The sequence below is a fragment of the Hemiscyllium ocellatum genome, chromosome 44 (assembly GCF_020745735.1).
Source record: "Hemiscyllium ocellatum isolate sHemOce1 chromosome 44, sHemOce1.pat.X.cur, whole genome shotgun sequence".
Taxonomy (NCBI): Eukaryota; Metazoa; Chordata; class Chondrichthyes; order Orectolobiformes; family Hemiscylliidae; genus Hemiscyllium; species Hemiscyllium ocellatum.
In genome coordinates this window covers 820867-848737 of record NC_083444.1, presented here as the reverse complement: position 1 = coordinate 848737, position 27871 = coordinate 820867, and the positions used below count along the sequence as shown (strand labels likewise).

Here is a 27871-nt window from a genome sequence, read left to right as displayed (position 1 = left end):
ATGACCAGCAAAGCAGGGAGACGGAAACTGCAGAAATATTTTCTGTTAAATAGAAATGAGAGGCCTCCCAGTGTAAGTATTCAGCACAGCAACGGCCCTCTCTTCTGATGGGTTTATCCATTCCCCCACCCCACCCCCCCCACCCCCCCAAGGAGGATGAGGGGCTCAGGGGGTTGGACTGGAGAAGGTAGAGTTAGCAAGGGTTCCGTGTCGATCTGAGATCCCTGTGCTTGTTCCCGGCTGGTAGACTCTGGGCACTGCCTCATCAGGAGTTGTCCATTCCAGGGAGACATGTCCTGAGGCTCCATGTGGAAAGGTACAGGCGGGAAAGGGAATTCAGCCCATCTGATCTGCTGCACCTCCCCTCTGCTGGCCTCACGTCATCTAGAATTCGGAGAGTGTTCTGGGTTCCCGGGCCCTCTGTTTGCTCGGTGCGGTGTAGGGAGCAGATGCAGTGTCCCCCTGTTCTGGTCAGTGTTGCTCCCACCCACCAAGACCATCGGGGGTTGGGGGGGGGGGGGGGGGGGCGCTGGAATGGCGTCTGATGACACAACACACAGCACATTCCAAACCAAACCCTTCTACAGCTGTGCTAGCACATACTCCACCCTGGGTTCATCGCTGGGCATGGAATACACAGGGCTGGGGACTAGGGATGAGATGGGTGGGGAGGGTCAGTGTTGGGGGCTGTGATGACATTGACCCACGGGGAGTGAATGCTACCTGTCTTGCACTAACCACCCCGCTCTCTGTTTCTCTCTTTCTCTCTCTCCCCCTCTCTCTCCTCTCTCCCCCTCTCTTTCCCTTTCTCCCCCCTCCCTCCCTCTCTCTCTCTCCCCCTCTCTCTCCCTCACCCCCCCTCCCCCTCTCTCTCCCTCTCTCTCACTCCCCCTCTCTCTCCCTCGCCCTCTCCCTCTCTCCCTCCCTCCTTCTCTCTCTCTCTCCCTCTCGCTCCCTTGCCCTCTCCCTCTCTCTCCCCCTCTCTCTCTCTCCCCCTCTCCCTCCCTCCCTCTCTCTCTCTCTCTCCCCCTCGCCCTCTCCCCCCCTCCCCCCCTCTCTCCCCCCCCCTCTCTCCCCCTCTCCCTCCCTCTCTCCCCCCTCCCTCCCCCCCTCTCTCCCTCTCCCCCTCTCCCTCCCTCCCCCTCTCTCTCCCTTTCCCTCTCCCTCTCTCTTCCCCCCTCCCCCTTCCCTCCATCTCTCCCCCCCTCTCTCTCCCCTTCTCCCTCCCTCTCTCCCCCCTCTCTCCCTCCTCCCTCTCCCCCCTCCCTCTCTTTCTCACTCCCTCCCTCTTCCTCTCTCTCCCCCTCTCTCTCTCTCTCGCCCGCCTCTCTATCCCTCCCTCCCTCTCTCTCTCGCCCCCTCCCTCCCATGTGTAGGTGAAGAGGAGGCGAACTGCTTTCGCACGTTTGAGTGGACAGTGTGAATTTGGCGCAGTGTCCACCATCCGAAAGGATCGAGTGGGTCCGTTGTCCATCCTGTCCATCCCTCCCGAGTTAGTGAGTATCCTGATAGTACATGGAGACGATGCCCCACCTCCCTCTAAACAATCAGCACAAATTACCACGAACCTCCCGGCCTTGTAAGACCCTGTTATGATGAAGCTTCATCGTTAGATCAGAATGTGCTGTCCCCTCCGTCCCCTCTGCTTACATCTGGCTGTTTACAGCCGTACACCCTGGATATCCATTTTGTCTGTTGTCTGACACATTCCCGATTGACTCTACACTCGCTCTGCTGCCTGTCTGTGACCCTCCGTCTAACACGCGCCATGTTACATTACCCCATCCCCCGAGGGATCCTGGTCCGTCATAGCCTCCTGGGTAAGGGGCTAGTCTGAGTGACCAGAGGTAGGTGGGTACAGGCCATCCCAGCCTTCCCCCCACTCTGTCTGGAGCCTCCAGCCCTCCATCTGCTCCGCCACTGCAGTGTCTGCCTGTGGGTGTTTGATGGGTGTGTTCTGGGTGATCCAGGTATGGTCTGACCCTGGGTGGCCAGCGGCAGAAGATCCCAGTGCAGTCTAAACCCACAGCACTCAAACAGATTGGTGGGCCATTGTACTCTCTGTGGGAGCTTGCTGTGATCAGTAGGTGCACATCAGATGCATCCTGTTGGTGGTGAAACACTTTGGATGCTCCGAGGTTACAAAAGGGCGCTATCTAAATGCAAGTCTTTCTCTTTCTGCTTTTGTAGATTTCTCTCTCAGTCTGGCCAGTTTCCCAGGCATAGCAAACACCCTGAAGACATGCCCCTTCCCCCTTCCTGTCAGGCCCAGTTACAGGCAGTTGTTGCTGTACCAATGGGAATGGTATTGTCTGTGCTTCACTGGGAGAGACCTGAGCAAACTCTTGATCAGACGTGAACTGTCCCTCGTTTGTAACTCTCCAAATCTACTTCCTTCTCAGCATCTCGCAAAGTTCATCTCCACAAATGTCTCAACATGTACTCAGTATTGTGTTTGGTTCTAGATCAGTCTTTACCTGCATTCAGTTCTGGATCAATTCTATCCTCATTTCAATTCTGGTTACATTCTCTCTTGTGCTCTGTTCTAGAACAGTTCTATGCTACAGTCTGTTATAGATTGATTCTCTCCTGCACTCTGTTCTAAATGCATTCCCACCTATGTCCAGTTCTGGATCATGCCCTCCTCTGTACTATTCTGGATCAATCCTGTCTTCTACCCTATTCCCAATCTAGCCTTTACCATATCTTGTTTTGATTCAATTCTCTCTGAATCCATTCTCTCCTTTGTTCTGATCTGCATCAGTGCTTTATTCTAGATCAAATGCCTCCTATGTCCTGTTCTGAATTCATTTTCTGCCTGATTCAGTTTTTCCACATGATATGTTCTAAACTGATCCTCTCATTGTGCTGTGCTTGAATTCAATTCTTGTCATGTACTCTGTTCCATATCCCACCCTGTGCTCTGTTCTAGACCGATCCCCACCCTGCACCCTGTTCTAGATCAATCTTCGATCTGTGCGCTGTTCTAGATTGATCCCTACCATGTGCATTGTTCTAGATCAAACCCCACCATGTGCTTAATTCTAGATTGATCCTAACTCTGCACAGTTCTAGATTGATCCCACCCTGTGTAGTGTTCTAGACGGATCCCCGGCCTGTGTTTTATTCTAGAGAGGACAGAAATGTGGAGGGTGTTCAGGAAGCACTTGCTGCGAGTGCTGGATAGGTTTGTCCCACTGAGGCGAGGGAGGGGCGGGAGGGGCGGGAGGGTGAAGGAACCTTGGGTGACCAGAGATGTGGCACATCTAGTCAGGAGGAAGAAGGAACTTTACATAAGGTTGAGGAGGCAAGGATCAGACAGGGCTCGAGAGGGTTACAAGGTGACCAGGGAGGAACTGAAGGATGGACTGAGGAGAGCCAGGAGGGGGCATGAGGAAGCCTTGGTGGGTAGGATTTATCAAACCGCCCCCCCCAGGTGTTCTATACTCGGGAGGAACAAGAGGATGGCCCGAGTGAGGGTCGGGCCGATCAGCGATGGTGGAGGGGACTTGCCCCTGGGGTCGGAGCAGGTAGGGGAGGTCCTGAATGAATACTTTGCTTCAGTATTCACCACTGAGAGGGACCTTGACGTTTGTGAGGACAGGGTGAGACAGGCTGATGTACTCGAACAGGTTGTCGTTAGGAAGGAGGATGTGCTGAGAATTCTGAAAATGCTAAGGAGAGATAAACCCCCTGGGCCAGACGGGATATACCCGAGGTTACTACAGAAAGTGAGGGAAGAGGATTGCTGCACCTTTGGTGATGATCTCTGTGTCCTCACTGTCCACTGGAGTAGTGCCAGATGATGGGAGGGTGGAAAATGTTATTCCCTTGTTCAAGAAAGGGAATAGGGATAACCCTGGGAATGAGAGGCCAGTCAGTCTTATGTCTGAAGTGGGTAAAGAACTGGAGAGGATTCCGCGAGACAGGATTTATGGTTATTTGGAAAACCATGGTTTGATTAGAGATAGCCAGCACGGCTTTGTGAGGGGCAGGTCATGCCTCACAAACCTTATTGAGATCTTTGAGGATGTGACAAAGCACATTGATGAAGGTAGAGCTTTGGTGTAGTGTACACGGAGTTAGCAAGGTGTGTAATAAGGTTCCTCACGATAGGCTCAGTCAGAAAGTAAGGAGACCTGGGATACAGGGAAACCTGCCTGTCTGGATACAGGATTGACTGGCCCAGAGAAGACAGGAGCTGGTGGTAAATGGGAAGTATTCAGTCTGGATCTCGGTGACCAGTCGTGTTCCGCAGGGATTGGTTCTGGGATCTCTGCTCTTTGTGATGTTTATAAATGACTTGGATGAGGAAGTGGAAGGGGGGGGTTAGTAAGTTTGCTGATGACACGAAGGTTGGTGGAGTTGTGGATCGTGCGGAGGGCTGTTGTAAGTTGTAACGGGACATTGACAGGACGCAGAGCTGGGCTGAGACGTGGCAGATGGAGTTCAACCTGGGAAAGTGAGAAGTGATTCCCTTTGGAAGGTGGGATTTGAATGCAGATTGCAGGGTTAGAGGCAGGATTCTTGGCAGTGTGGAGGAACAGAGGGATCTTGGGCTCCATGTCCGTAGATCCCTCAAAGTTGCCCCCCAGGTTGATAGGGTTGTTAAGAAGGTTTCATGAGCAGAGGGATTGGGTTGAAGAGCCGCGAGGTTATGCTGCAGCTCTATAGAGCCCTGGTGAGACCACCCTGGGAATATTGGGTTCAGTTCTGGTCACCTCATTATAGGAAGGATGTGGAAGCTTTAGAGAGGGTGCAGAGGAGATTTCCCGGGATACTGCCTGGACTGGAGGGCATGTCTTATGGAGAATGGTTGAGGGAGCTAAAGGTTTCTCATTGGAGTGAATAATTAGATTAGATTACTTACAGTGTGGAAACAGGCCCTTCGGCCCAACAAGTCCACACTGACCCACCGCAGCGCAACCCACCCATACCCCTACATTTACCCCTTACCTAACACTACGGGCAATTTAGCATGGCCAATCCACCCTGACCCGCACATCTTTGGACTGTGGGAGAAAACCGGAGCACCCGGAGGAAACCCACGCAGACACGGGGAGAATGTGCAAACTCCACACAGTCAGTCGCCTGAGGCGGGAATTGAACCCGGGCACTGTTAACCACTGTGCCACCGTGCCGCCCACGATGATAAGCAGTGACTTGGTAGAGGCGTACAGGATAATGAGAGGCATCGATCGAGTGGGTAGCCAGAGACTTTTCCCCAGGGTGGAAATGGCTATCACGAGGGGCATCATTTGAAGGTGATTGGAGGAAGGTTTAGGGGAGATATCGGAGGGAGGTTCCTTACCCAGAGAGTGGGGTGTGTGTGGGATGCACTTCCAGTGGGGGGAGTCAGAGACATTAGGGACATTTCAGTGACTCTTGGATAGGCCCATGGTGGACAGTACAATGTAGGGGATGGGGGTTAGTCTGATCTTAGAGTAGGATAGAAGGTCAGCACAACATCGAGGGCCGAAGGGCCTGGACTGTGCTGGGCTGTTCTATGCTCTAAGATATCTGCACTGTGCTCTGTTCTAGATCAATTCCTGTCCTGTGCACTGTTATAGGTCCATCCACTCCCTGTGCTGTTTTCTAGATTGATCCCCACCCAATGCTCTGTTCTTGATCACTCCTCACCCTGTTCTCTGTTCGCAACCAATCCCTGTCCTGTCCTCTGTTCGAGATCGATCCTCACCATGCATTATGTTCTAGGTCAATCCTCTCCCTGTGCTCTGTTCTAGATCAATTTTTGCCCCATTCTCTGTTCTAGATGAATCCTCTCTGTGTACTTTGTTCGAGGTCGATCCTCTCCCTGTGCTCTGTTCCAGATTGTTCCCCATCCTGTGCTCTGTTCTAGATTGATCCTCACCACACACATTGTTCTTGGTCAATTCTCTCCCTGTGCTCTATTCTAGATCGATACACACTCTGTGTTCCACACTGATCCCTGCCCTGTGCTCTGTTCTAGATCGATCATCACCCGGTGCTCTGTTCTAGGTCGGTTCTCTCCCTGTGCGCTGTTCTAGATGGATACCTGCTCCATGCTCTTTTCCAGATCGATTCTTGCTCTGTTCTAGATCAAACCTCATCGTGTGCTCTGTTCTAGTTCAATTATGTTCCACGCTCTGCTTAAGTTCGATCTGCACCCAGCGCTCTTTTCTAATCAGCCCTCTCCCTGTGGTCTGTTCTAGATCGATTCATGCTCTGTGCTCTGTTCTAGACTGATCCTCTTATTGTGCGTTGTTCCAGATCAATCCTGTGCTATGCTTTGTTCCAGATCATTCCTCACCAATGCTCTGTTTGAGGTCAGTCCTTTCCCTGTGCTTTGCTCCAGGTTAATCTTCCCTGTATGCTCTGTTGTAGATCAATCTCTGCCCCATGCTCTGTTTCAGATTGAGTTTTGCTCTGTTCTCTGTTCTAGACCAAACCTTGTCCTGTGCTCTGCTCTAGATTGTCCCCTGTCCCTGTGCTCTATCCAAGATCAACCCTCTTCCTGTGCTTTGCTCCAGATTGATTCCTGGCCCCGTGTCATGTTCTAGATCGGTTCCCTACCCTGTGCTCTGTTCTAGCTTGCCACCCCCACCCCACACTCTGCTCTAGATCTGCCCCCTTCCCTGTGCTCTGTTCTAGATCTATTCCCCGCCATGTGCTCTGTCCTAGATTGCCCCCCCACCCCACACTCTGCTCTAATCCACCCCCCGCCCTGTGTTCTGTTCTAGATCAGCCCCCGGCCCCGCACTCTGCTCTAGATTGATCCCTGCCCTGTGCCAGTTTGGTGTTGCACCCTCTGTATCCCTCCCTACCTTCAGTTCAGAAACACCTTTCCGTGTCACGCAGACAATGACTGAGCCGACATTGACGGTGGCACAGTGGTTAGCACTGCTGCCTCCCAGCGCCAGAGACCCGGGTTCAATTCCCGCCTCAGGTGACTGTCTGTGAGGAGTTTGCACGTTCTCCCCGTGTCTGTGTGAGTTTCCTCCGGCTGCTCCAGTTTCCTCCCACAGTCCAAAGATGTGCAGGTTAGGGTGGATTGGCCATGGGAAATTGTCCCATAGTGCCCAGGGATGTGCAGGTTAGGGTGGATTGGCCATGGGAAATTGTCCCATAGTGCCCAGGGATGTGCAGGTTAGGGTGGATTGGCCATGGGAAATTGTCCCATAGTGCCCAGGGATGTGCAGGTTAGGGTGGATTGGCCATGGGAAATTGTCCCATAGTGCCCAGGGATGTGCAGGTTAGGGTGGATTGCCCATGGGAAATTGTCCCATAGTGTCCAGGGATGTGTAGGTTAGGGTGGGTTGGCCATGGGAAATTGTCCCATAGTGCCCAGGGATGTGCAGGTTAGGGTGGATTGGCCATGGGGAATTGTCCCATAGTGTCCAGGGATGTGCAGGTTAGGGTGGATTGGCCATGGGAAATTGTCCCATAGTGTCCAGGGATGTGCAGGTTAGGGTGGATTGGCCATGGGAAATTGTCACATAGTGTCCAGGGATGTGCAGGTTAGGGTGGATTGGCCATGGGAAATTGTCCCATAGTGCCCAGGGATGTGTAGGTTAGGGTGGGTTGGCCATGGGAAATTGTCACATAGTGTCCAGGGATGTGTAGGTTAGGGTGGGTTGGCCATGGGAAATTGTCACATAGTGTCCAGGGATGTGTAGGTTAGGGTGGGTTGGCCATGGGAAATTGTCCCATAGTGCCCAGGGATGTGCAGGTTAGGGTGGATTGGCCATGGGAAATTGTCCCATAGTGTCCCGGAATGTGCAGGTTAGGGCGGATTGGCCATGGGAAATTGTCCCATAGTGTCCAGGGATGTGCAGGTTAGGGTGGATTTGTCAGGGGAAATGTTGAGTAATAGGGTAGGGGAATGTGTCTGGGTGGATTATTCTTTGGAGGGTGGGTGTGGACTTGTTGGGCCGAATGTTCCGCGTGTGCGTTTGGTGAGGATATGATCATTACATGTAACAGACCACATCTGCACCACACTGTTACGTGAGTGGGATTGGGTAAAGGGGTGGTCTGTTACGGGCGTGTGGGGGTGGGTGAGGAGGTGGTCTGTTACGGGCGTGTGGGGGTGGGTGAGGAGGTGGTCTGTTATGTGCCTGGTGGCGGTGGGTGAGGAGGTGGTGTGTTATGAGTCTGGGGGGGTGGGGTGGACTGTTGTCATGTTGAGGTCGGGTTCTCTGACCTTATTGCTGTCCCTCCCCAGCTCGATCACATCATCTGTGACCTGTCAGTGAGGGACGTGGTGATGCTGGGACAGACCTGTCACTATCTCCATCAGTTCTGCAGCTCGGATACCGTCTGGAAACGGATCAGCAAGAAATTATCACCTCGTCTGACAGAGGGACCCTGCAACAACACCCACTGGAAACGGGCCTCCATCCTCAACTGTTAGTACACAGCACGATCCCACACCCTCCGCCCTGAACTCTTAGTACACAGCACGATCCCACACCCTCCGCCATGAACTGTTCGTACACAGCACGATCCCACACCCTCCGCCATGAACTGTTAGTACGCAGTACGAACCCACACCCTCCGCCATGAACTGTTAGTACACAGCACGATCCCACACCCTCCGCCATGAACTGTTCGTACACAGCACGATCCCACACCCTCCGCCATGAACTGTTAGTACACAGCACGATCTCACACCCTCCGCCATGAACTGTTCGTACACAGCACGATCCCACACCCTCCGCCATGAACTGTTAGTACGCAGTACGAACCCACACCCTCCGCCATGAACTGTTAGTACACAGCACGATCCCACACCCTCCGCCATGAACTGTTAGTACAAAGCACGATCCCACACCCTCCATCCTCAACTGTTAGTACAAAGCACGATCCAACACCCTCCGCCATGAACTGTTAGTACACAGCACGATCTCACACCCTCCACCATGAACTGTTCGTACACAGCACGATCCCACACCCTCCGCCATGAACTGTTAGTACACAGTACGAACCCAAACCCTCCGCCATGAACTGTTAGTACACAGCACGATCCCACACCCTCCGCCATGAACTGTTAGTACAAAGCACGATCCCACACCCTCCATCCTCAACTGTTAGTACAAAGCACGATCCAACACCCTCCGCCATGAACTGTTCGTACACAGCACGATCCCACACCCTCCGCCATGAACTGTTAGTACACAGCACGATCCCACACCCTCCGCCATGAACTGTTAGTACACAGCACGATCCCACACCCTCCGCCATGAACTGTTCGTACACAGCACGATCCCACACCCTCCGCCATGAACTGTTAGTACGCAGTACGAACCCACACCCTCCGCCATGAACTGTTAGTACAAAGCACGATCCCACACCCTCCATCCTCAACTGTTAGTACAAAGCACGATCCCACACCCTCCGCCATGAACTGTTAGTACACAGCATGATCCCACAGACACAAGGAATAACCAGTTGACCAGGAGTCCATTTGGCCCCTTCCCCAAGTCTGTTGGACAGGAACAGGGGCTGGACATTCGGTCCACATCGTCTAGCCTGCTGTTGTTGTTAAAGGTGTTGAGTCTCTATTTGAAATGAATGTTGTGTTTTCGTTGTGAGGCCATGGGCTGCGTGTTTCACTGTCACACGAGCAGGAACGTTCTGTAGCTCTGAATGCCCCGCAGTGCGCCAGTGTCTGTCAGCCCGGCCTGCCTCACACCCAGCCTCGACTGGGGTCCACCCCTGCCCGTACCCTCTCCCATCCACGTCAGGGAACAATTAACATTCCTCACCTCACCCCCGTGCTCCCAAATCCAGAGGCATTTCCTTCTCCTGATGATTGCTGTCCTGCAGTCAGAGACTCAGAGAGACGTACAGCACGGAAACAGAGCCTTCGGCCCAACTCGTCCATGCTGACCAGATATCCCAGCCCAACCTAGTCCCACCTGCCAGTACTCAGCCCCTATCCCCCCAAACCCTTCCTATTCATATACCCATCCAAATGCCTCTTAAATGTTGCAATTGTACCAGCCTCCACCACATCCTCTGGCAGCTCATTCCATACCCGTACCACCCTCTGTGTGAAAATGTTGTCCCTTAGGTCTCTTTTATATCTTTCCCCTCTCACCCTAAACCTATGCCCCTCTAGTTCTGGACTCCCCCACCCCAGGGAAAAGACTTTGTCTATTTACCCTATCCATGCGCCTCATGATTTTGTAAACCTCTATAAGGTCACCCCTCAGCCTCCGACGCTCCAGGGAAAACAGCCCCAGCCTGTTCAGCCTCTCCCTGTAGCTCAGATCCTCCAACCCTGGCAACATCCTTGTAAATCTTTTCTGAACCTTTTCAGATTTCACAACATCTTTCCGATAGGAAGGAGACCAGAATTGCACGCAATATTCCAACAGTGGCCTAACCAATGTCCTGTACAGCTGCAACATCTATTAAACCCCTTGATTCAGTCCCTCCTCCACCCCACAACCCCAGCCCAACTCGAGGGGCTGTGAGTGGAGCCTGACTGTGGAGGGTGGGTTGGGAGCGGGAGGCTGGTTCCCCTGCCGCATCGTGCTCCCGTCGAACTCTGTTCCCGTGATGTCCCTGCAGTTGACACACAGACCCTACTTCTCTCAAACCCCCAACAGATACCAAAGGCCTGTATTTCCAGACTTTCGGAGGCCGCAGGAAGACGGTGAGCCGGACTGTCGCCCCCCACCTATCGCACGGATATCGCAAGTTCATCCCCACCAAAGACAACGTCTTCATCCTGGATTACATGGGAACCCTGTTCTTCCTGAAAAACGCACTGGTCTCCTCCACCCTGGGGCAGATCCAGTGGAAACGGGCCTGTCGTTACGTGGTGCTGTGCCGGAACGTGAAGGACGTACGTGGGGTGTTTCCCCGGCTCCGGGCTCCACAGATTGGGGGGGGGGGACCTTGGGGGAATATCGGAGGGGGGTCCCACAGCCCCACTCTCCCATCTGGTCCCGGAGCAGCTCGGTGTGGGCTAACGGCTCTAGGATCCTGGACATCACTGTTACCAATATGGCACGGTGCACACCCAGGGGAGGGTGAGGGTGGGGGTGGGGGTGGGGGTGAGGGGGTAGGGAAGGGACACAATCGAGACAGGAACTGCTGCAAGTCATCTTCATTCGACACACCACACTCCAAATTCTCACTCAGCATAGAGGGAGCTTTACTCTGTATCTAACCCCGTGCTGTCCCTGTCCGTGGGAGTGTTTGATGGGGGACAGTGTAGAGGGAGCTTTACTCTGTATCTAACCCCATGCGGTCCCTGTCCCTGGGAGTGTTTGATGGGGGGACAGTGTAGAGGGAGCTTTACTCTGTATCTAACCCCATGCTGTCCCTGTCCCTGGGAGTGTTTGATGGGGGGACAGTGTAGAGGGAGCTTTACTCTGTATCTAACCCATGCTGTCCCTGTCCCTGGGAGTGTTTGATGGGGGGACAGTGTAGAGGGAGCTTTACTCTGTATCTAACCCCATGCTGTCCCTGTCCCTGGGAGTGTTTGATGGGGGGACAGTGTAGAAGGAGCTTTACTCTGTATCTAACCCCATGCTGTCCCTGTCCCTGGGAGTGTTTGATGGGGGGACAGTGTAGAGGGAGCTTTACTCTGTATCTAACCCCGTGCTGTCCCTGTCCTGGGAGTGTTTGATGGGGGGACAGTGTAGAGGGAGCTTTACTCTGTATCTAACCCCGAGCTGTCCCTGTCCCTGGGAGTGTTTGATGGGGGGACAGTGTAGAGGGAGCTTTACTCTGTATCTAACCCCATGCTGTCCCTGTCCTGAGATGGTTTTGTCTGTGTTAATGGTGAACTGGTCTTTCCCCATCAACAGCGACCAGCCGAGTGAAGGGAAGGCTGTGTTTTCCTGTTGTATCCTGAGGTTTCTGTGAGGGGAGAGAGTTGAATTTCCTTCCTTGTTTCCCTCCCAGTTTGCGACTGACCCAAGGAATGACACGATATATCGGAAGTATCTGTATGTGCTGGGGACACGGGACATCCCACCGTTGGTGACGCAAGATACCAGTGATACAGCCCACACGTGTGACTGTGTGGAGGTGTACCTGCAGTCCAGTGGGCAGCGGGTCTTCAAGATGACCTTCCATTCCTCAATGCGTTTCAAGAAGATCAAATTAGTTGGCCAGGAGACGGAACGTTCACTGCTGCTTTTGACAGGTACAGGTACATAGGTATACAACACGGAAACACACAGGTATACAACACGGAAACACACAGGCACACAGGTATACAACACAGAAACACACAGGTATACAACACGGAAACACACAGGCACACAGGTATACAACACAGAAACACACAGGTATACAACACGGAAACACACAGGCACACAGGTATACAACACGGAAACACACACACAGTCACACAGGTATACAGCACGGAAACACACACAGGCACACAGGTATACAACACGGAAACACACACACAGGTATACAACACGGAAACACACACACAGTCACACAGGTATACAGCACGGAAACACACACAGGTACACAGGTATACAACACGGAAACACACACAGGCACACAGGTATACAACACGGAAACACACACAGGTATACAACACGGAAACACACACACAGTCACACAGGTATACAGCACGGAAACACACAGGTACACAGGTATACAACACGGAAACACACAGGCACACAGGTATACAACACAGAAAGACACACACAGTCACACAGGTATACAGCACGGAAACACACACAGGGTCACAGAGATATACAGCACAGAAACAGACGCAGGGTCACAGATATATACAGCACAGAAACAGACCCTTCGGCCCAACCCGTCCATGCCGACCAGATATCCCAACCCAATCTAATCCCACCTGCCAGCACCTGGCCCATATCCCTCCAAACCCTTCCTATTCATATACCCATCCAAATGCCTCTTAAATGTTGTAATTGTACCAGCCTCCACCACTTCCTCTGGCAGCTCATTCCATACACGTACCACCCTCTGTGTGAAAAATGTGCCCTTCACTTCTATTTTAAATCTTTCCCCTCTCACCCTCAACCTCAGCCTTCTAGTTCTGGGAAAAGACTTTGTCTATTTATCTATCCATGCCCATCACGATTTTGTAAACCTCTATAAGGTCACCCCTCAGCCTCCGACACTCCAGGGAAAACAGCCCCAGCCTGTTCAGCCTCTCCCTATAGCTCAAATCCTCCAACCCTGGCAACATCCTTGTAAATCTTTTCTGAACCCTTTCAAGTTACACAACATCTTTCCGATAGGAAGGAGACCAGAATTGCATGCAATATTCCAACAGTGGCCTAACCAATGTCCTGTACAGCCGCAACATGACCTTCCAACTCCTGTACTCAATACTCTGACCAATAAAGGAAAGCATACCAAACGCCGCCTTCACTATCCTATCTACCTGCGACTCCACTTTCAAGGAGCTATGAACCTGCACTCCAAGGTCTCTTTGTTCAGCAACACTCCCTCGGACCTAACCATGAAGTGTGAGTCCTGCTAAGATTTGCTTTCCCAAAATGCAGCACCTCACATTTATTGAAGAAGTGAGTCAGTCCCCTGGGTGGGGTGGGGTGGGCAGGGTGTAACTCTCTGACACCTACAGTCAGGGGGACTGGTCGGACTGACCATTTTGCCTCTTTTCAATTGGTCCTCACAGATGACGGCAAGATTTACAGTTTAACCATCAACGAGACGCAACTGGACCAGCCGAGATCCTACACTGTCCAACTGTCCACTCGCAAAATCACCAAGTGTCTCCCTCACATCACCATCTCGGAGGTCCACTCCAACCAGAGCAGCGCTCTCTACATCACAGGTAACCCGGTCTGCTCTCCGCATCGGCCCCATTGCACAGATATAACAGGGGGAGGGTCAGTGCTGAGGGAGTGGGCACTGTCGGAGGGTCAGTACTGAGGGAGTGGGCACTGTCGGAGGGTCAGTGCTGAGGTAGTGGGCACTGTCGGAGGGTCAGCGCTGAGGTAGTGGGCACTGTCGGAGGGTCAGCGCTGAGGTAGTGGGCACTGTCGGAGGGTCAGCGCTGAGGGAGTGGGCACTGTCGGAGGGTCAGCGCTGAGGGAGTGGGCACTGTCGGAGGGTCAGTGCTGAGGGAGTGCCGCACTGTCGGAGGGTCAGTGCTGAGGGAGTGGGCACTGTCGGAGGGTCAGTGCTGAGGGAGTGGGCACTGTCGGAGGGTCAGTGCTGAGGGAGTGCCGTACTGTCGGAGGGTCAGTGCTGAGCGGAGCACCACACTGTCAGAGAGTCAGTGCTGAGGGAGTGGGCACTGTCGGAGGGTCAGTGCTGAGGGAGCGCTGCACTGTTGGAGGGTCAGTGCTGAGGGAGTGCCTCACTGTCGGAGGGTCAGTGCTGAGGGAGTGGGCACTGTCGGAGGGTCAGTGCTGAGGGAGTGGGCACTGTCGGAGGGTCAGTGCTGAGGGAGTGGGCACTGTCGGAGGGTCAGTGCTGAGGGTGTGCCGCACTGTCGGAGGGTCAGTGCTGAGGGAGTGCCGCACTGTCGGAGGGTCAGTGCTGAGGGAGTGGGCACTGTTGGAGGGTCAGTGCTGAGGGAGTGCCGTACTGTCGGAGGGTCAGTGCTGAGGGAGTGGGCACTGTCGGAGGGTCAGTGCTGAGGGAGTGGGCACTGTTGGAGGGTCAGTGCTGAGGGAGTGCCTCACTGTCGGAGGGTCAGTGCTGAGGGAGTGGGCACTGTCGGAGGGTCAGTGCTGAGGGAGTGGGCACTGTCAGAGAGTCAGTGCTGAGGGAGCGCTGCACTGTTGGAGGGTCAGTGCTGAGGGAGTGGGCACTGTCGGATGGCCCGTGCTGAGGGAGTGCCGCACTGTCAGAAAGGCAGTGCTGAGGGAGTGGGCACTGTTGGAGGGTCAGTGCTGAGGGAGTGGGCACTGTTGGAGGGTCAGTGCTGAGGGAGTGTGCACTGTTGGAGGGTCAGTGCTGAGGGAGTGGGCACAATCGGAGGGTCAGTGCTGAGGGAGTAATGGTGATTATGTTTCTAATCAGATGCCTGTGAGGGGAGTGTTGTGCTTGGAAATGTGTCTAATTCTGATTCGAATTTTTCGGTAATTCCATGTGGCAGCTTTTGCAATCTGATTGGACACAGAGAGCGTAGGGTTTGGCAGCGCTGTCTGTCATCCCCATGGAAGGTGGTGACCTGGCGATTAAACCTTGGGTACTGTCTGGCTGTTCCTGGGATGGTTGGGAACTCCCCGAAGGTCTCGGAGTTAGAAATATTCGGCTGGGTCACGTGTGTCCTTCGCAGCCGTTGTGCTAGCCGTCTGTAATTGTTTCAGATTCAGGAGCAGTTTACCTGGAGGTTCACACGGCCGGAGTTTATCGGGATCTCTTCGGAACTCTCCACGCCTTTGATCCATTTGACCAACAAATCCCCCTCGCTCTGGCCCTTTCATCCAAGGTAAACGTCTCCATCCCACGCCGCAGAGAGAAACTGATCAATATTGGTATCAACCCCAGATCTTCCACAAATACACAGGGGGTGCAGTCTCCCACTACCCTGCGTCTCCCACACTCCCCCCGCCTCCCACACTCCCCCCGCCTCCCACAATCCCCCCGTCTCCCACACTCCCCCCGTCTCCCACTCTCCCCCCACCTCCCACACTCCCCCAGTCTCCCACACTCTCCCCGCCTCCCACACTCCCCCCGCCTCCCACACTCTCCCCGTCTCCCACACTCCCTCAGTCTCCAACACTCTCCCCCGACCCCACACTCTCCCCCCGTCTCCCACACTCTCCCCCCGTCTCCCACGCTCTCCCCCCGTCTCCCACGCTCTCCCCCGCCTCCCACACCCTCCCCCGTCTCCCACTCTCCCCCCGTCTCCCACACTCTCCCCCCGTCTCCCACACTCTCCCCCCGTCTCCCACACTCTCCCCCCGTCTCCCACACTCTCCCCCCGTCTCCCACACTCTCCCCCCGTCTCCCACACTCTCCCCCGTCTCCCACACTCTCCCCCCGTCTCCCACACTCTCCCCCCGTCTCCCACAGTCTCCCCCCGTCTCCCACACTCTCCCCCCGTCTCCCACACTCTCCCCCCCGTCTCCCACACTCTCCCCCCGTCTCCCACACTCTCCCCCCGTCTCCCACACTCTCCCCCCGTCTCCCACACTCTCCCCCCGTCTCCCACACTCTCCCCCGTCTCCCACACTCTCCTTGCATCTCCCGCACTCCCTGCGTCTCCCACACTCCCCGCGTCTCCCACACTCCCCGCGTCTCCCACACTCCCCGCGTCTCCCACACTCCCCGCGTCTCCCACACTCCCCTCGTCTCCCACACTCCCCCCCGTGTCTCCCACACTCTCCCCGTCTCCCACACTCTCCCCGCGTCTCCCACTCTCCCCCCGTCTCCCACTCTCCCCCCGTCTCCCACACTCCCCCGTCTCCCACACTCTCCCCCTATCTCCCATACTCCCCGCGTCTCCCACTCTCCCCCCGTCTCCCACACTCTCCCCGTCTCCCACTCTCCCCCCGTCTCCAACACTCTCCCCCCGTCTCCAACACTCTCCCCCTGTCTCCGACTCTCCCCCCGTCTCCCACACTCCCCCCGTCTCCCACACTCCCCCCAGTCTCCCACACTCCCCCCGTCTCCAACACTCTCCCCCTGTCTCCCACTCTCCCCCCGTCTCCCACACTCTCCCCCCGTCTCCCACACTCCCCCCGTCTCCCACACTCCCCCCGTCTCCCACACTCCCCCCGTCTCCCACACTCTCCCCCGTCTCCCACACTCTCCCCCCGTCTCCCACACTCCCCCCGTCTGACAATGCCCCACCCCTCCGTACACATCTCTCCCCCAACGTCAAAACCAACCTCCTTCGATCTCAGATCTCCCTGTCTCCCGGGACAGCTGATGCGTATGTGCCTGGAATTGGCTTTTTCCCTGGAGACCCCGTGCTCTCCCATTGGTCTCAGGGATGACCGTGGTCCCACTGGTCTCAGGGTTGACCGTGGTCCCACTGGTCTCAGGGATGTCCGTGGTCCCACTGGTCTCAGGGATGACCGTGGTCCCACTGGTCTCAGGGATGTCCGTGGTCCCACTGGTCTCAGGGATGACCGTGGTCCCACTGGTCTCAGGGTTGACCGTGGTCCCACTGGTCTCAGGGATGTCTGTGGTCCCACTGGTCTCAGGGATGACCGTGGTCCCACTGGTCTCAGGGTTGACCGTGGTCCCACTGGTCTCAGGGATGACCGTGGTCCCACTGGTCTCAGGGTTGACCGTGGTCCCACTGGTCTCAGGGATGACCGTGGTCCCACTGGTCTCAGGGTTGACCGTGGTCCCACTGGTCTCAGGGTTGTCCATGGTCCCACTGGTCTCAGGGATGACCGTGGTCCCACTGGTCTCAGGGATGACCGTGGTCCCACTGGTCTCAGGGATGACCCTGGTCCCACTGGTCTCAGGGTTGACCGTGGTCCCACTGGTCTCAGGGTTGACCGTGGTCCCACTGGTCTCAGGGATGACCGTGGTCCCACTGGTCTCAGGGATGACCGTGGTTCGCGAACAGTTCACACTCAGTTTGGTGCGTGTCCTAGTTTGTCCATTGCCCTGTTGGTCAAGACTGACCCTTGGTTTGAGTGTTGATGTCCCCCTGCACAGGGACCTGAGAGAGGACTGCCCCCGGGAGTATCCTGAGCGGATTGGATTGGCTTGTCCAACAGTTTGACCACACGGTAACATGGGGGATCTCAGACCAATGATAAAGACCGTGCTGTCTGATCAGAGGTCAGGACAGAGGGGATTCAGGGTCACCGCCCAGTACTGTCCCTCTGACCGTTCCCCCCCGGGCACATGAAGGGGTTACAAAGAGATAAGACACTGCCACAATATCTCTCCGATGCATCTCCACTGATCACTGCTGTCAGGAATGTCATTGCAGGTCACCAGCTGCTCTCTGGGATACAACCATCTCGGATTGGTGGATGAATTCGGGCGGATTTTCATGCAAGGGAACAACAGATACGGGCAACTGGGAACAGGAGACAAGATCGACAGAGGAGAACCCACCCTGGTACAGTCTGACACGCCCTTCACACACACACCGGGTACAGTCTGACACGCCCTTCACACACACACCGGGTACAGTCTGACACACCTTCACACATACACCGGGTACAGTCTGACACGCCCTTCACACACACACCGGGTACAGTCTGACACTCCCTTCACACACACATCGGGTACAGTCTGACACACCTTCACACACACACCGGGTACAGTCTGACACGCCCTTCACACACACACCGGGTACAGTCTGACACACCTTCACACATACACCGGGTACAGTCTGACACGCCCTTCACACACACACCGGGTACAGTCTGACACTCCCTTCACACACACACCGGGTACAGTCTGACACACCTTCACACACACACCGGGTACAGTCTGACACGCCCTTCACACACACACCGGGTACAGTCTGACACGCCCTTCACACACACACCGGGTACAGTCTGACACTCTCTTCACACACACACCGGGTACAGTCTGACACGCCCTTCACACGTACACCGGGTACAGTCTGACACTCCCTTCACACATACCCCGGGTACAGTCTGACACTCCCTTCACACATACACCGGGTACAGTCGGACACACCCTTCACACACACACCGGGTACAGTCTGACACGCCCTTCACACGTACACCGGGTACAGTCTGACACGCCCTTCACACCTACACCGGGTACAGTCTGACACACCTTCACACACACCGGGTACAGTCTGACACTCCCTTCACACGTACACCGGGTACAGTCTGACACTCCCTTCACACGTACACCGGGTACAGTCTGACACGCCCTTCACACCTACACCGGGTACAGTCTGACACGCCCTTCACACCTACACCGGGTACAGTCTGACACACCTTCACACACACCGGGTACAGTCTGACACTCCCTTCACACGTACACCGGGTACAGTCTGACACGCCCTTCACACCTACACCGGGTACAGTCTGACACCCTTCACACGTACACCGGGTACAGTCTGACACACCTTCACACGTACACCGGGTACAGTCTGACACACCCTTCACACACACACCGGGTACAGTCTGACACTCCCTTCACACACACACCGGGTACAGTCTGACACACCCTTCACACGTACACCGGGTACAGTCTGACACCCTTCACACGTACACCGGGTACAGTCTGACACTCCCTTCACACACACACCGGGTACAGTCTGACACACCCTTCACACGTACACCGGGTACAGTCTGACACACCTTCACACGTACACCGGGTACAGTCTGACACACCTTCACACCTACACCGGGTACAGTCTGACACACCTTCACACGTACACCGGGTACAGTCTGACACACCTTCACACACACACCGGGTACAGTCTGACACACCTTCACACGTACACCGGGTACAGTCTGACCACGCCCTTCACACACACACCGGGTACAGTCTGACACGCACTTCACACACACACCGGGTACAGTCTGACACACTCTTCACACACACACCGGGTACAGTCTGACACACCTTCACACGTACACCGGGTACAGTCTGACACACCCTTCACACGTACACCGGGTACAGTCTGACACGCCCTTCACACACACACCGGGTACAGTCTGACACTCCCTTCACACACACACACCGGGTACAGTCTGACACTCCCTTCACACGTACACCGGGTACAGTCTGACACTCCCTTCACACGTACACCGGGTACAGTCTGACACACCTTCACACATACACCGGGTACAGTCTGACACACCTTCACACACACACCGGGTACAGTCTGACACTCCCTTCACACGTACACCGGGTACAGTCTGACACTCCCTTCACACACACACCGGGTACAGTCTGACACGCCCTTCACACACACACCGGGTACAGTCTGACACACCCTTCACACACACACTGGGTACAGTCTGACACACCCTTCACACGTACACCGGGTACAGTCTGACACACCTTCACACATACACCGGGTACAGTCTGACACGCCCTTCACACACACACTGGGTACAGTCTGACACACCTTCACACATACACTGGGTATAGTCTGACACACCCTTCACACGTACACCGGGTACAGTCTGACACACCCTTCACACGTACACCGGGTACAGTCTGACACGCCCTTCACACACACACCGGGTACAGTCTGACACACCTTCACACACACACCGGGTACAGTCTGACACACCTTCACACATACACTGGGTACAGTCTGACACACCCTTCACACGTACACCGGGTACAGTCTGACACACCTTCACACATACACCGGGTACAGTCTGACACACCCTTCACACACACACCGGGTACAGTCTGACACCCCCTTCACACATACACCGGGTACAGTCTGACACGCCCTTCACACACTCCGGGTACAGTCTGACACGCCCTTCACACACACACTGGGTACAGTCTGACACACCTTCACACATACACCGGGTACAGTCTGACACACCTTCACACGTACACCGGGTACAGTCTGACACTCCCTTCACACACACACTGGGTACAGTCTGACACACCTTCACACATACACCGGGTACAGTCTGACACGCCCTTCACACATACACCGGGTACAGTCTGATACCCCCTTCACACATACACCGGGTACAGTCTGACACACCCTTCTCACACACACCATGTACAGTCCCCCATCAAACACTCACAGAACAGGGACAGCACGGGGTTAGATATAGAGTAAAGCTCCCTCTACACTGTTTCCAGCGCAGGGGCTGTGATGGTGGTTGGTTCATGCTTTCTCTGCTCTCGTCCTGACTCGAGTTTAGTCACAGCTTCCACGCGGGGAGACAGACGTGCTGGGGAGCCCCCACCCCCCCAACCCCACACCCCGGGGCTCAGGCGGTTTGGATTGACAGTTCCATGTCTGTGTCTCCCCGGGGTGGGGGGCCGTGAACTGAGGGTCGGGTGGGGCTCCGAGTGAGCCACAGGTCGGTCTCCCTGGTAACGAACCTCTCCTTTCTCCCTCCCCTTCCCTGTACCCAAGGTGCCGTACCTGAAAAGGCCTCTGGATATTTGGTGTGGCCTGAACCACTCGCTGGTGCTATCACAAGGCAGTGACTACAGTAAAGAGATACACGGCTGTGGGTGTGGGGCAGGAGGACGTCTCCCAGGGTTCCCCAAAGGCAGTGCCTTCTTTGTCAAACTCTACGTTCAGGTGAGTCCTCTCCCCGCCCTCACACAGTGACACTGACTCTCCCCCGCTCCCCTCTCACTCCACAGTGAACACCAGCTTCCCCACCGAACACAAACCCACCCCGGACAGCGCACTCGGGACAGGGACATTAACGTGTGTGTACACTCCTACACCCAGCAGCTCGCACACAGTGGTCAGTCTGAGTGACCAGGGGGACGCCCATCACTGTTGGAGAGTCAGTCTTGAGGGAGTGGGCACTGTCGGAGGGTCAGTGCTGAGGGAGTGGGCACTGTCGGAGGGTCAGTGCTGAGGGAGTGGGCACTGTCGGAGAGTCAGTGCTGAGGGAGTGGGCACTGTCGGAGGGTCAGTGCTGAGGGAGTGGGCACTGTCGGAGGGTCAGTGCTGAGGTAGCGCCGCACTGTCTGAGGGTCAGTGCTGAGGGAGTGGGCACTGTCGGAGAGTCAGTGCTGAGGGAGTGGGCATTGTCGGAGGGTCAGTGCTGAGGGGAGTGGGCACTGTCGGAGGGTCAGTGCTGAGGGACCGGGCACTGTCAGAGGGTCAGTGCTGAGGGAGTGGGCACTGTCGGAGGGTCAGTGCTGAGGGAGTGGGCACTGTCGGAGGGTCAGTGCTGAGGGAGTGGGCACTGTCGGAGGGTCAGTGCTGAGGGGAGTGGGCACTGTCGGAGGGTCAGTGCTGAGGGGAGTGGGCACTGTTGGAGGGTCAGTGCGGAGGGAGTGGGCACTGTCGGAGGGTCAGTGCTGAGGAAGTGGGCACTGTCGGAGGGTCAGTGCTGAGGGAGCGCCGCACTGTCGGAGGGTCAGTGCTGAGGGAGTGCTGCACTTTTGGCGGGTCAGTGCTGAGGGAGTGGGCACTGTCGGAGGGTCAGTGCTGAGGGAGCGCCACACTTGCTGAAGGTCAGTGCTGAGGTAGTGGGCACTGTCGGAGGGTCAGTGCTGAGGGAGTGGGCACTGTCGGAGGGTCAGTGCTGAGGGGAGTGGGCACTGTCGGAGGGTCAGTGCTGAGGGACCGGGCACTGTCGGAGGGTCAGTGCTGAGGGAGTGGGCACTGTCGGAGGGTCAGTGCTGAGGGAGTGGGCACTGTCGGAGGGTCAGTGCTGAGGGGAGTGGGCACTGTTGGAGGGTCAGTGCTGAGAGGAGTGGGCACTGTTGGAGGGTCAGTGCGGAGGGAGTGGGCACTGTCGGAGGGTCAGTGCTGAGGGAGTGGGCACTGTCGGAGGGTCAGTGCTGAGGGAGTGCCGCACTGTCGGAGGGTCAGTGCTGAGGGAGTGCTGCACTTTTGGTGGGTCAGTGCTGAGGGAGTGGGCACTGTCGAAGGGTCAGTGCGGAGGGAGTGGGCACGGTTGGAGGGTCAGTGCTGAGGGAGTGGGCACTGTCGGAGGGTCAGTGCTGAGGGAGTGGGCACTGACGGAGGATCAGTGCTGAGGGAGTGGGCACTGTCGGAGAGTCAGTGCTGAGGGAGTGGGCACTGTCGGAGGGTCAGTGCTGAAGGAGTGGGCACTGTCGGAGGGTCAGTGCTGAGGGAGTGGGCACTGTCGGAGGGTCAGTGCTGAGGGAGTGGGCACTGTCGGAGGGTCAGTGCTGAGGGGAGTGGGCACTGTTGGAGGGTCAGTGCGGAGGGAGTGGGCACTGTCGGAGGGTCAGTGCTGAGGGAGTGGGCACTGTCGGAGGGTCAGTGCTGAGGGAGCGCCGCACTGTTGGAGGGTCAGTGCTGAGGGAGTGGGCACTGTCGGAGGGTCAGTGCTGAGGGGAGTGGGCACTGTTGGAGGGTCAGTGCGGAGGGAGTGGGCACTGTCAGAGGGTCAGTGCTGAGGGAGTGGGCACTGTCGGAGGGTCAGTGCTGAGGGAGCGCCGCACTGTCGGAGGGTCAGTGCTGAGGGAGTGCTGCACTTTTGGCGGGTCAGTGCTGAGGGAGTGGGCACTGTTGGAGGGTCAGTGCAGAGGGAGTGGGCACAGTTGGAGGGTCAGTGCTGAGGGAGTGGGCACTGTCGGAGGGTCAGTGCTGAGGGAGTGGGCACTGACGGAGGGTCAGTGCTGAGGGAGTGGGCACTGTCGGAGGGTCAGTGCTGAGGGAGTGGGCACTGTCGGAGGGTCAGTGCTGAGGGAGTGGGCACTGTCGGAGTGAGTACCGTGTAGGAATTGATTTGCTGAGTGTCAGGAGTTGGAAGCTCGGTGAGTAAGTGCTGGAGGTTTATAAAAACACAAAGATGGATAAATATCCAGGACCCGATCACGTGTATCCCAGGACACCGGGGACCCGATCCCGTGTATCCCAGGACACTGGGGGAAGGTGAGGAGGAAACTGCAGGGTCCCTCATACACACATTTGTATCATCTCTTGCCACGGGTGAGATGCTGGGGAACTGGCGGGTGGCTAATGGTGTGCCTTTATTTAAGGGAGGCAGGTGGGAGCATGCTGGGAATTATAGATCAGAGAGCCTGACATTGGTGATGGGTACGCTGTTGGAGGGCATTCTGTGGGAGAGAGGACTTCCATGTTGTTGGACAGGCGGGGAGTGTTCACGTATAGTCAGCTTGGAGTTGTGGGTTGAAAATCACGCCTTGTAAACTGGACTGAATGTTTTCAGGATGGAACCAGGAGGATTGGTGAGGGCAGAGTGATAGACGTTGTCTATGTGACTTTGACAAGGTTCCCCACGTCAGAAAGTTCGATCAGACGGGATCATTGGGTTAACAGCTGGAGACAGAGGGTGGTGGGGGGTTGTTTTTCAGACTGGAGGCCTGTGACCAGTGGAGTACCACAAGGATCGGGGCTGGGTCCACTGCTGTTTGTCCCTTTATATAAACGGTTTGGATGAGAATATAGAATGGTCAGTAAGTTTGTGGATGTCACCAGGAATGGTGGTGTAACGGACAGCGAAGATGGATATCTGAGATTATCAAGGGATCGTGATCAGAGGGGCCAATGGGCCGAGGAGTGGCAGATGGAGTTTAATTTGGAGAAATGCGAGGTGCTGCATTTTGGGAAAACACACAGGGGCCAGGAGTTTTACAGTTACCGGTTGTGCCCTGGGGAGAGTTGTTGAATAGAGAGATCTCGGGGTTCAGGTACATATTCGCTGAAAGTTAATCACAGGTAGACGGGGGTTAAAATTTGAATAAAGGAGTTAGAACGTAAAACATCGAACATTCATCCCGCAGTGTTGTGTTGAACATGGTGTCAAATTAAGCTAATCCTTTCTGCCTGCCCTTGGTCCATATCCTGATTCCTGATGAAGGGCTCTTGCCCGAAACGTCGATTTTCCTGCTTCTCGGATGCTGCCCGACCAGCTGTGCTTTTCCAGCACCACTCTGATCTAGACTCTAACCTCCACATCTGCAGTGCCCACTCCCGCCTGGGCCCATCTTCCCCCCCCCCATTCCTCGCATGTTCCTGTGTTTATCTACAAGCCCCGAAAACACCCCTCGCGTATCTACTTGGGACGTCATGTTGAGGTTGTACAGGAAGTTGGTGCAGCCACTTCCGGGGAACTGTCTGCAGTTCTGCTCCCCAGCTTCCTCCCAACATCCTCTGCAACCTCTCCCCTCTCACAATGTGCTTGAGCTGTGAACAATTCACATCCTGCAGCATCTCTGGTAGAGCAGCCCTGACTCGCAATCGGAGACAATCTGCCCATTTCCTCCCATGAGTACAGGAGTTGGGAGGTCATGTTGCGGCCGTACAGGACATTGGTTAGGCCACTGTTGGAATATTGCGTGCAATTCTGGTCTCCTTCCTATCGGAAAGATGTTGTGAAACTTGAAAGGGTTCAGAAAAGATTTACAAGGATGTTGCCAGGGTTGGAGGATCTGAGCTACAGGGAGAGGCTGAACAGGCTGGGGCTGTTTTCCCTGGAGCGTCGGAGGCTGAGGGGTGACCTTACAGAGGTTTACAAAATCATGAGGGGCATGGATAGGGTAAATAGGCAAAGTCTCTTCCCTGGGGTGGGGGAGTCCAGAACTAGAGTGTATAGGTTTAGGGTGAGAGGGGAAAGATATAAAAGAGACCCAAGGGGCAACGTTTTCACACAGAGGGTGGTACGTGTATGGAATGAGCTGCCAGAGGAAGTGGTGGAGGCTGGTACAATTGCAACATTTAAGAGGCATTTGGATGGGTATATGAATAGGAAGGGTTTGGAGGGATTTCAAACATAGAGCATAGAACAGCACAGCAGAGTCCAGGCCCTTCGGCCCTCGATGTTGTGCTGACCTTCTATCCTACTCTAAGATCAGACTAACTCCCATCCCCTACATTGTACTGTCCACCATGGACCTATCCAAGAGTCACTGAAATGTCCCTAATGCCTCTGACTCTACTCCCCCCGCTGGCAGTGCATCTCCCCCCCCCCCCCCCCACTCTCTGGGTAAGGAACCTCCCTCCGATATCTCCCCTAAACCTTCCTCCAATCACCTTCAAATGATGCCTCTCGTGATAGCCATTCCCACCCTGGGGAAAAGTCTCTGGCTACTCACTCAATCGATGCCTCTCATTATCCTGTACGCCTCTACCAAGTCACTGCTTATCATTATTCACGCCAATGAGAAAAACCCCTAGCTCCATCAACCATTCTCCATAAGACACGCCCTCCAGTCCAGGCAGTACCCCAGGAAATCTCCTCTGCACCCTCTCTAAAGCTTCCACATCCTTCCTATAATGAGGCGACCAGAACTGAACACAATATTCCCAGGGTGGTCTCACCAGGGCTCTATAGAGCTGCAGCATAACCTCGCGGCTCTTCAACCCAATCCCTCTGCTCATGAAACCTTCTTAACAACCCTATCAACCTGGGGGGCAACTTTGAGGGATCTACGGACATGGAGCCCAAGATCCCTCTGTTCCTCCACACTGCCAAGAATCCTGCCTCTAACCCTGTAATCTGCATTCAAATCCCACCTTCCAAAGGGAATCACTTCTCACTTTCCCAGGTTGAACTCCATCTGCCACGTCTCAGCCCAGCTCTGCGTCCAGCCAATGTTCCGTTACAACTTACAACAGCTCTCCGCACGATCCACAACTCCTCCAACCTTCGTGTCATCAGCAAACTTACTAACCCCCCCTTCCACTTCCTCATCCAAGTCATTTATAAACATCACAAAGAGCAGAGATCCCAGAACCAATCCCTGCGGAACACGACTGGTCACCGAGATCCACAATGAATACTTCCCATTTACCACCAGTCCCTGTCTTCTCTGGGCCAGTCAATCCTGTATCCAGACAGGCAGGTTTCCCTGTATCCCAGGTCTCCTTACTTTCTGACTAAGCCTACCGTGAGGAACCTTATCACACACCTTGCTAACTCCGTGTACACTACACCAAAGCTCTACCTTCATCAATGTGCTTTGTCACATCCTCAAAGAACTCAATAAGGTTTGTGAGGCATGACCTGTCCCTCACAAAGCCATGTTGGCTATCTCTAATCAAACCATGGTTTTCCAAATAACCATAAATCCTGTCTCGCGGAATCCTCTCCAGTTCTTTACCCACTTCAGACATAAGACTGACTGGTCTGTCATTCCCAGGGTTATCCCTATTCCCTTTCTTGAACAAGGGAATAACATTTTCCACCCTCCCATCATCTGGCACTACTCCAGTGGACAGTGAGGACACAGAGATCATCACCAAAGGTGCAGCAATCCTCTTCCCTCACTTTCTGTAGTAACCTCGGGTATATCCCGTCTGGCCCAGGGGATTTATCTCTCCTTAGCATTTTCAGAATTCTCAGCACATCCTCCTTCCTAACGACAACCTGTTTGAGTAGATCAGCCTGTCTCACCCTGTCCTCACAAACGTCAAGGTCCCTCTCAGTGGTGAATACTGAAGCAAAGTATTCATTCAGGGCCTCCCCTACCTGCTCCGACCCCTGGGGCAAGTCCCCTCCACCATCGCTGATCAGCCCGACCCTCACTCGGGCCATTCTCTTGTTCCTCCCGAGTATAGAACACCTTGGAGGGGGGGTTTGATAAATCCTACCCACCAAGGCTTCCTCATGCCCCCTCCTGGCTCTCCTCAGTCCATCGTTCAGTTCCTTCCTGGTCACCTTGTAACCCTCTCGAGCCCTGTCTGATCCTTGCCTCCTCAACCTTACGTAATGGCCGAACGCAGGCAAGTGGGACTAGTTCAGTTTAGAAAAGTTGGTCAGAGTGGGGCCGAACGGCCTGATTCGACACAGTAGGGATTCTATGATGGGCTGAAGGGTCTATTTCTGCGCTGTATCTAAGTGGATGTTGATATTGTCTCCATGGCCTCTAGGTTCCACACTGTACCAAAGTGCTGTGCTCCACGCGGGAGTGTCTGTATATGTTGGCGTGCTATGATATCAGTGATGTGTTGGTGTTCCGGGAGCTTCCCTGTACTAAAGGTCGTTCACAGGGTCTCGACTCGGAGATGGAGACCAGTCAGATGTGTACCCATTACCTGAAACAGCTGGAGAGCTGCTGTAACCTGGACGAGCAGATTGACAAGATGAAGGAGATTATTAACCAGATGGGTCTGTGTGGATACCAGAAAGACTTCCTCCAAGACGCCCTCAGCACCTTACAGCGTTCGACCGGTGTGTCCGTGGCTGTGACAACTCAGGACAGCAGCACACTGTGACCCACCACTCCCTGTCCACCCCCAAACCCCGTCTCCCCAACACTCCCCTCACTGCTCCCCGTCTCCCACACCCCAACACTCCCCTCAGTGCTCCCCATCTCCCCCACCCACACACCGCTCCCC

General features: G+C 55.1%; 1 protein-coding gene across 1 annotated transcript; it reads left to right on the top strand.

Annotated features, from left to right (window-relative positions):
* On the top strand, window positions 1-27748 carry LOC132835189 (F-box only protein 24-like). The gene is made up of 10 exons (XM_060854554.1): window positions 1-72; window positions 1377-1496; window positions 8207-8390; window positions 10599-10837; window positions 11905-12148; window positions 13634-13792; window positions 15279-15400; window positions 17870-18001; window positions 20987-21157; window positions 27404-27748. Exons 1-10 carry the CDS (start codon window positions 1-3, stop codon window positions 27746-27748), a joined length of 1788 nt encoding a protein of 595 aa, XP_060710537.1.
* The last annotated feature ends 123 nt before the right edge of the window (window positions 27749-27871 follow it).

Bases quoted from the DNA above. Each gene is read 5' to 3' on its own strand.
- LOC132835189 (XM_060854554.1), top strand. From the start codon at position 1: ATGACCAGCAAAGCAGGGAGACGGAAACTGCAGAAATATTTTCTGTTA. The intron at 12,149-13,633 runs GTACAGGTACAT...TGGTCCTCACAG, and splicing joins TTCACTGCTGCTTTTGACAG to ATGACGGCAAGATTTACAGT. The intron at 15,401-17,869 runs GTAAACGTCTCC...ATGTCATTGCAG, and splicing joins CTCTGGCCCTTTCATCCAAG to GTCACCAGCTGCTCTCTGGG.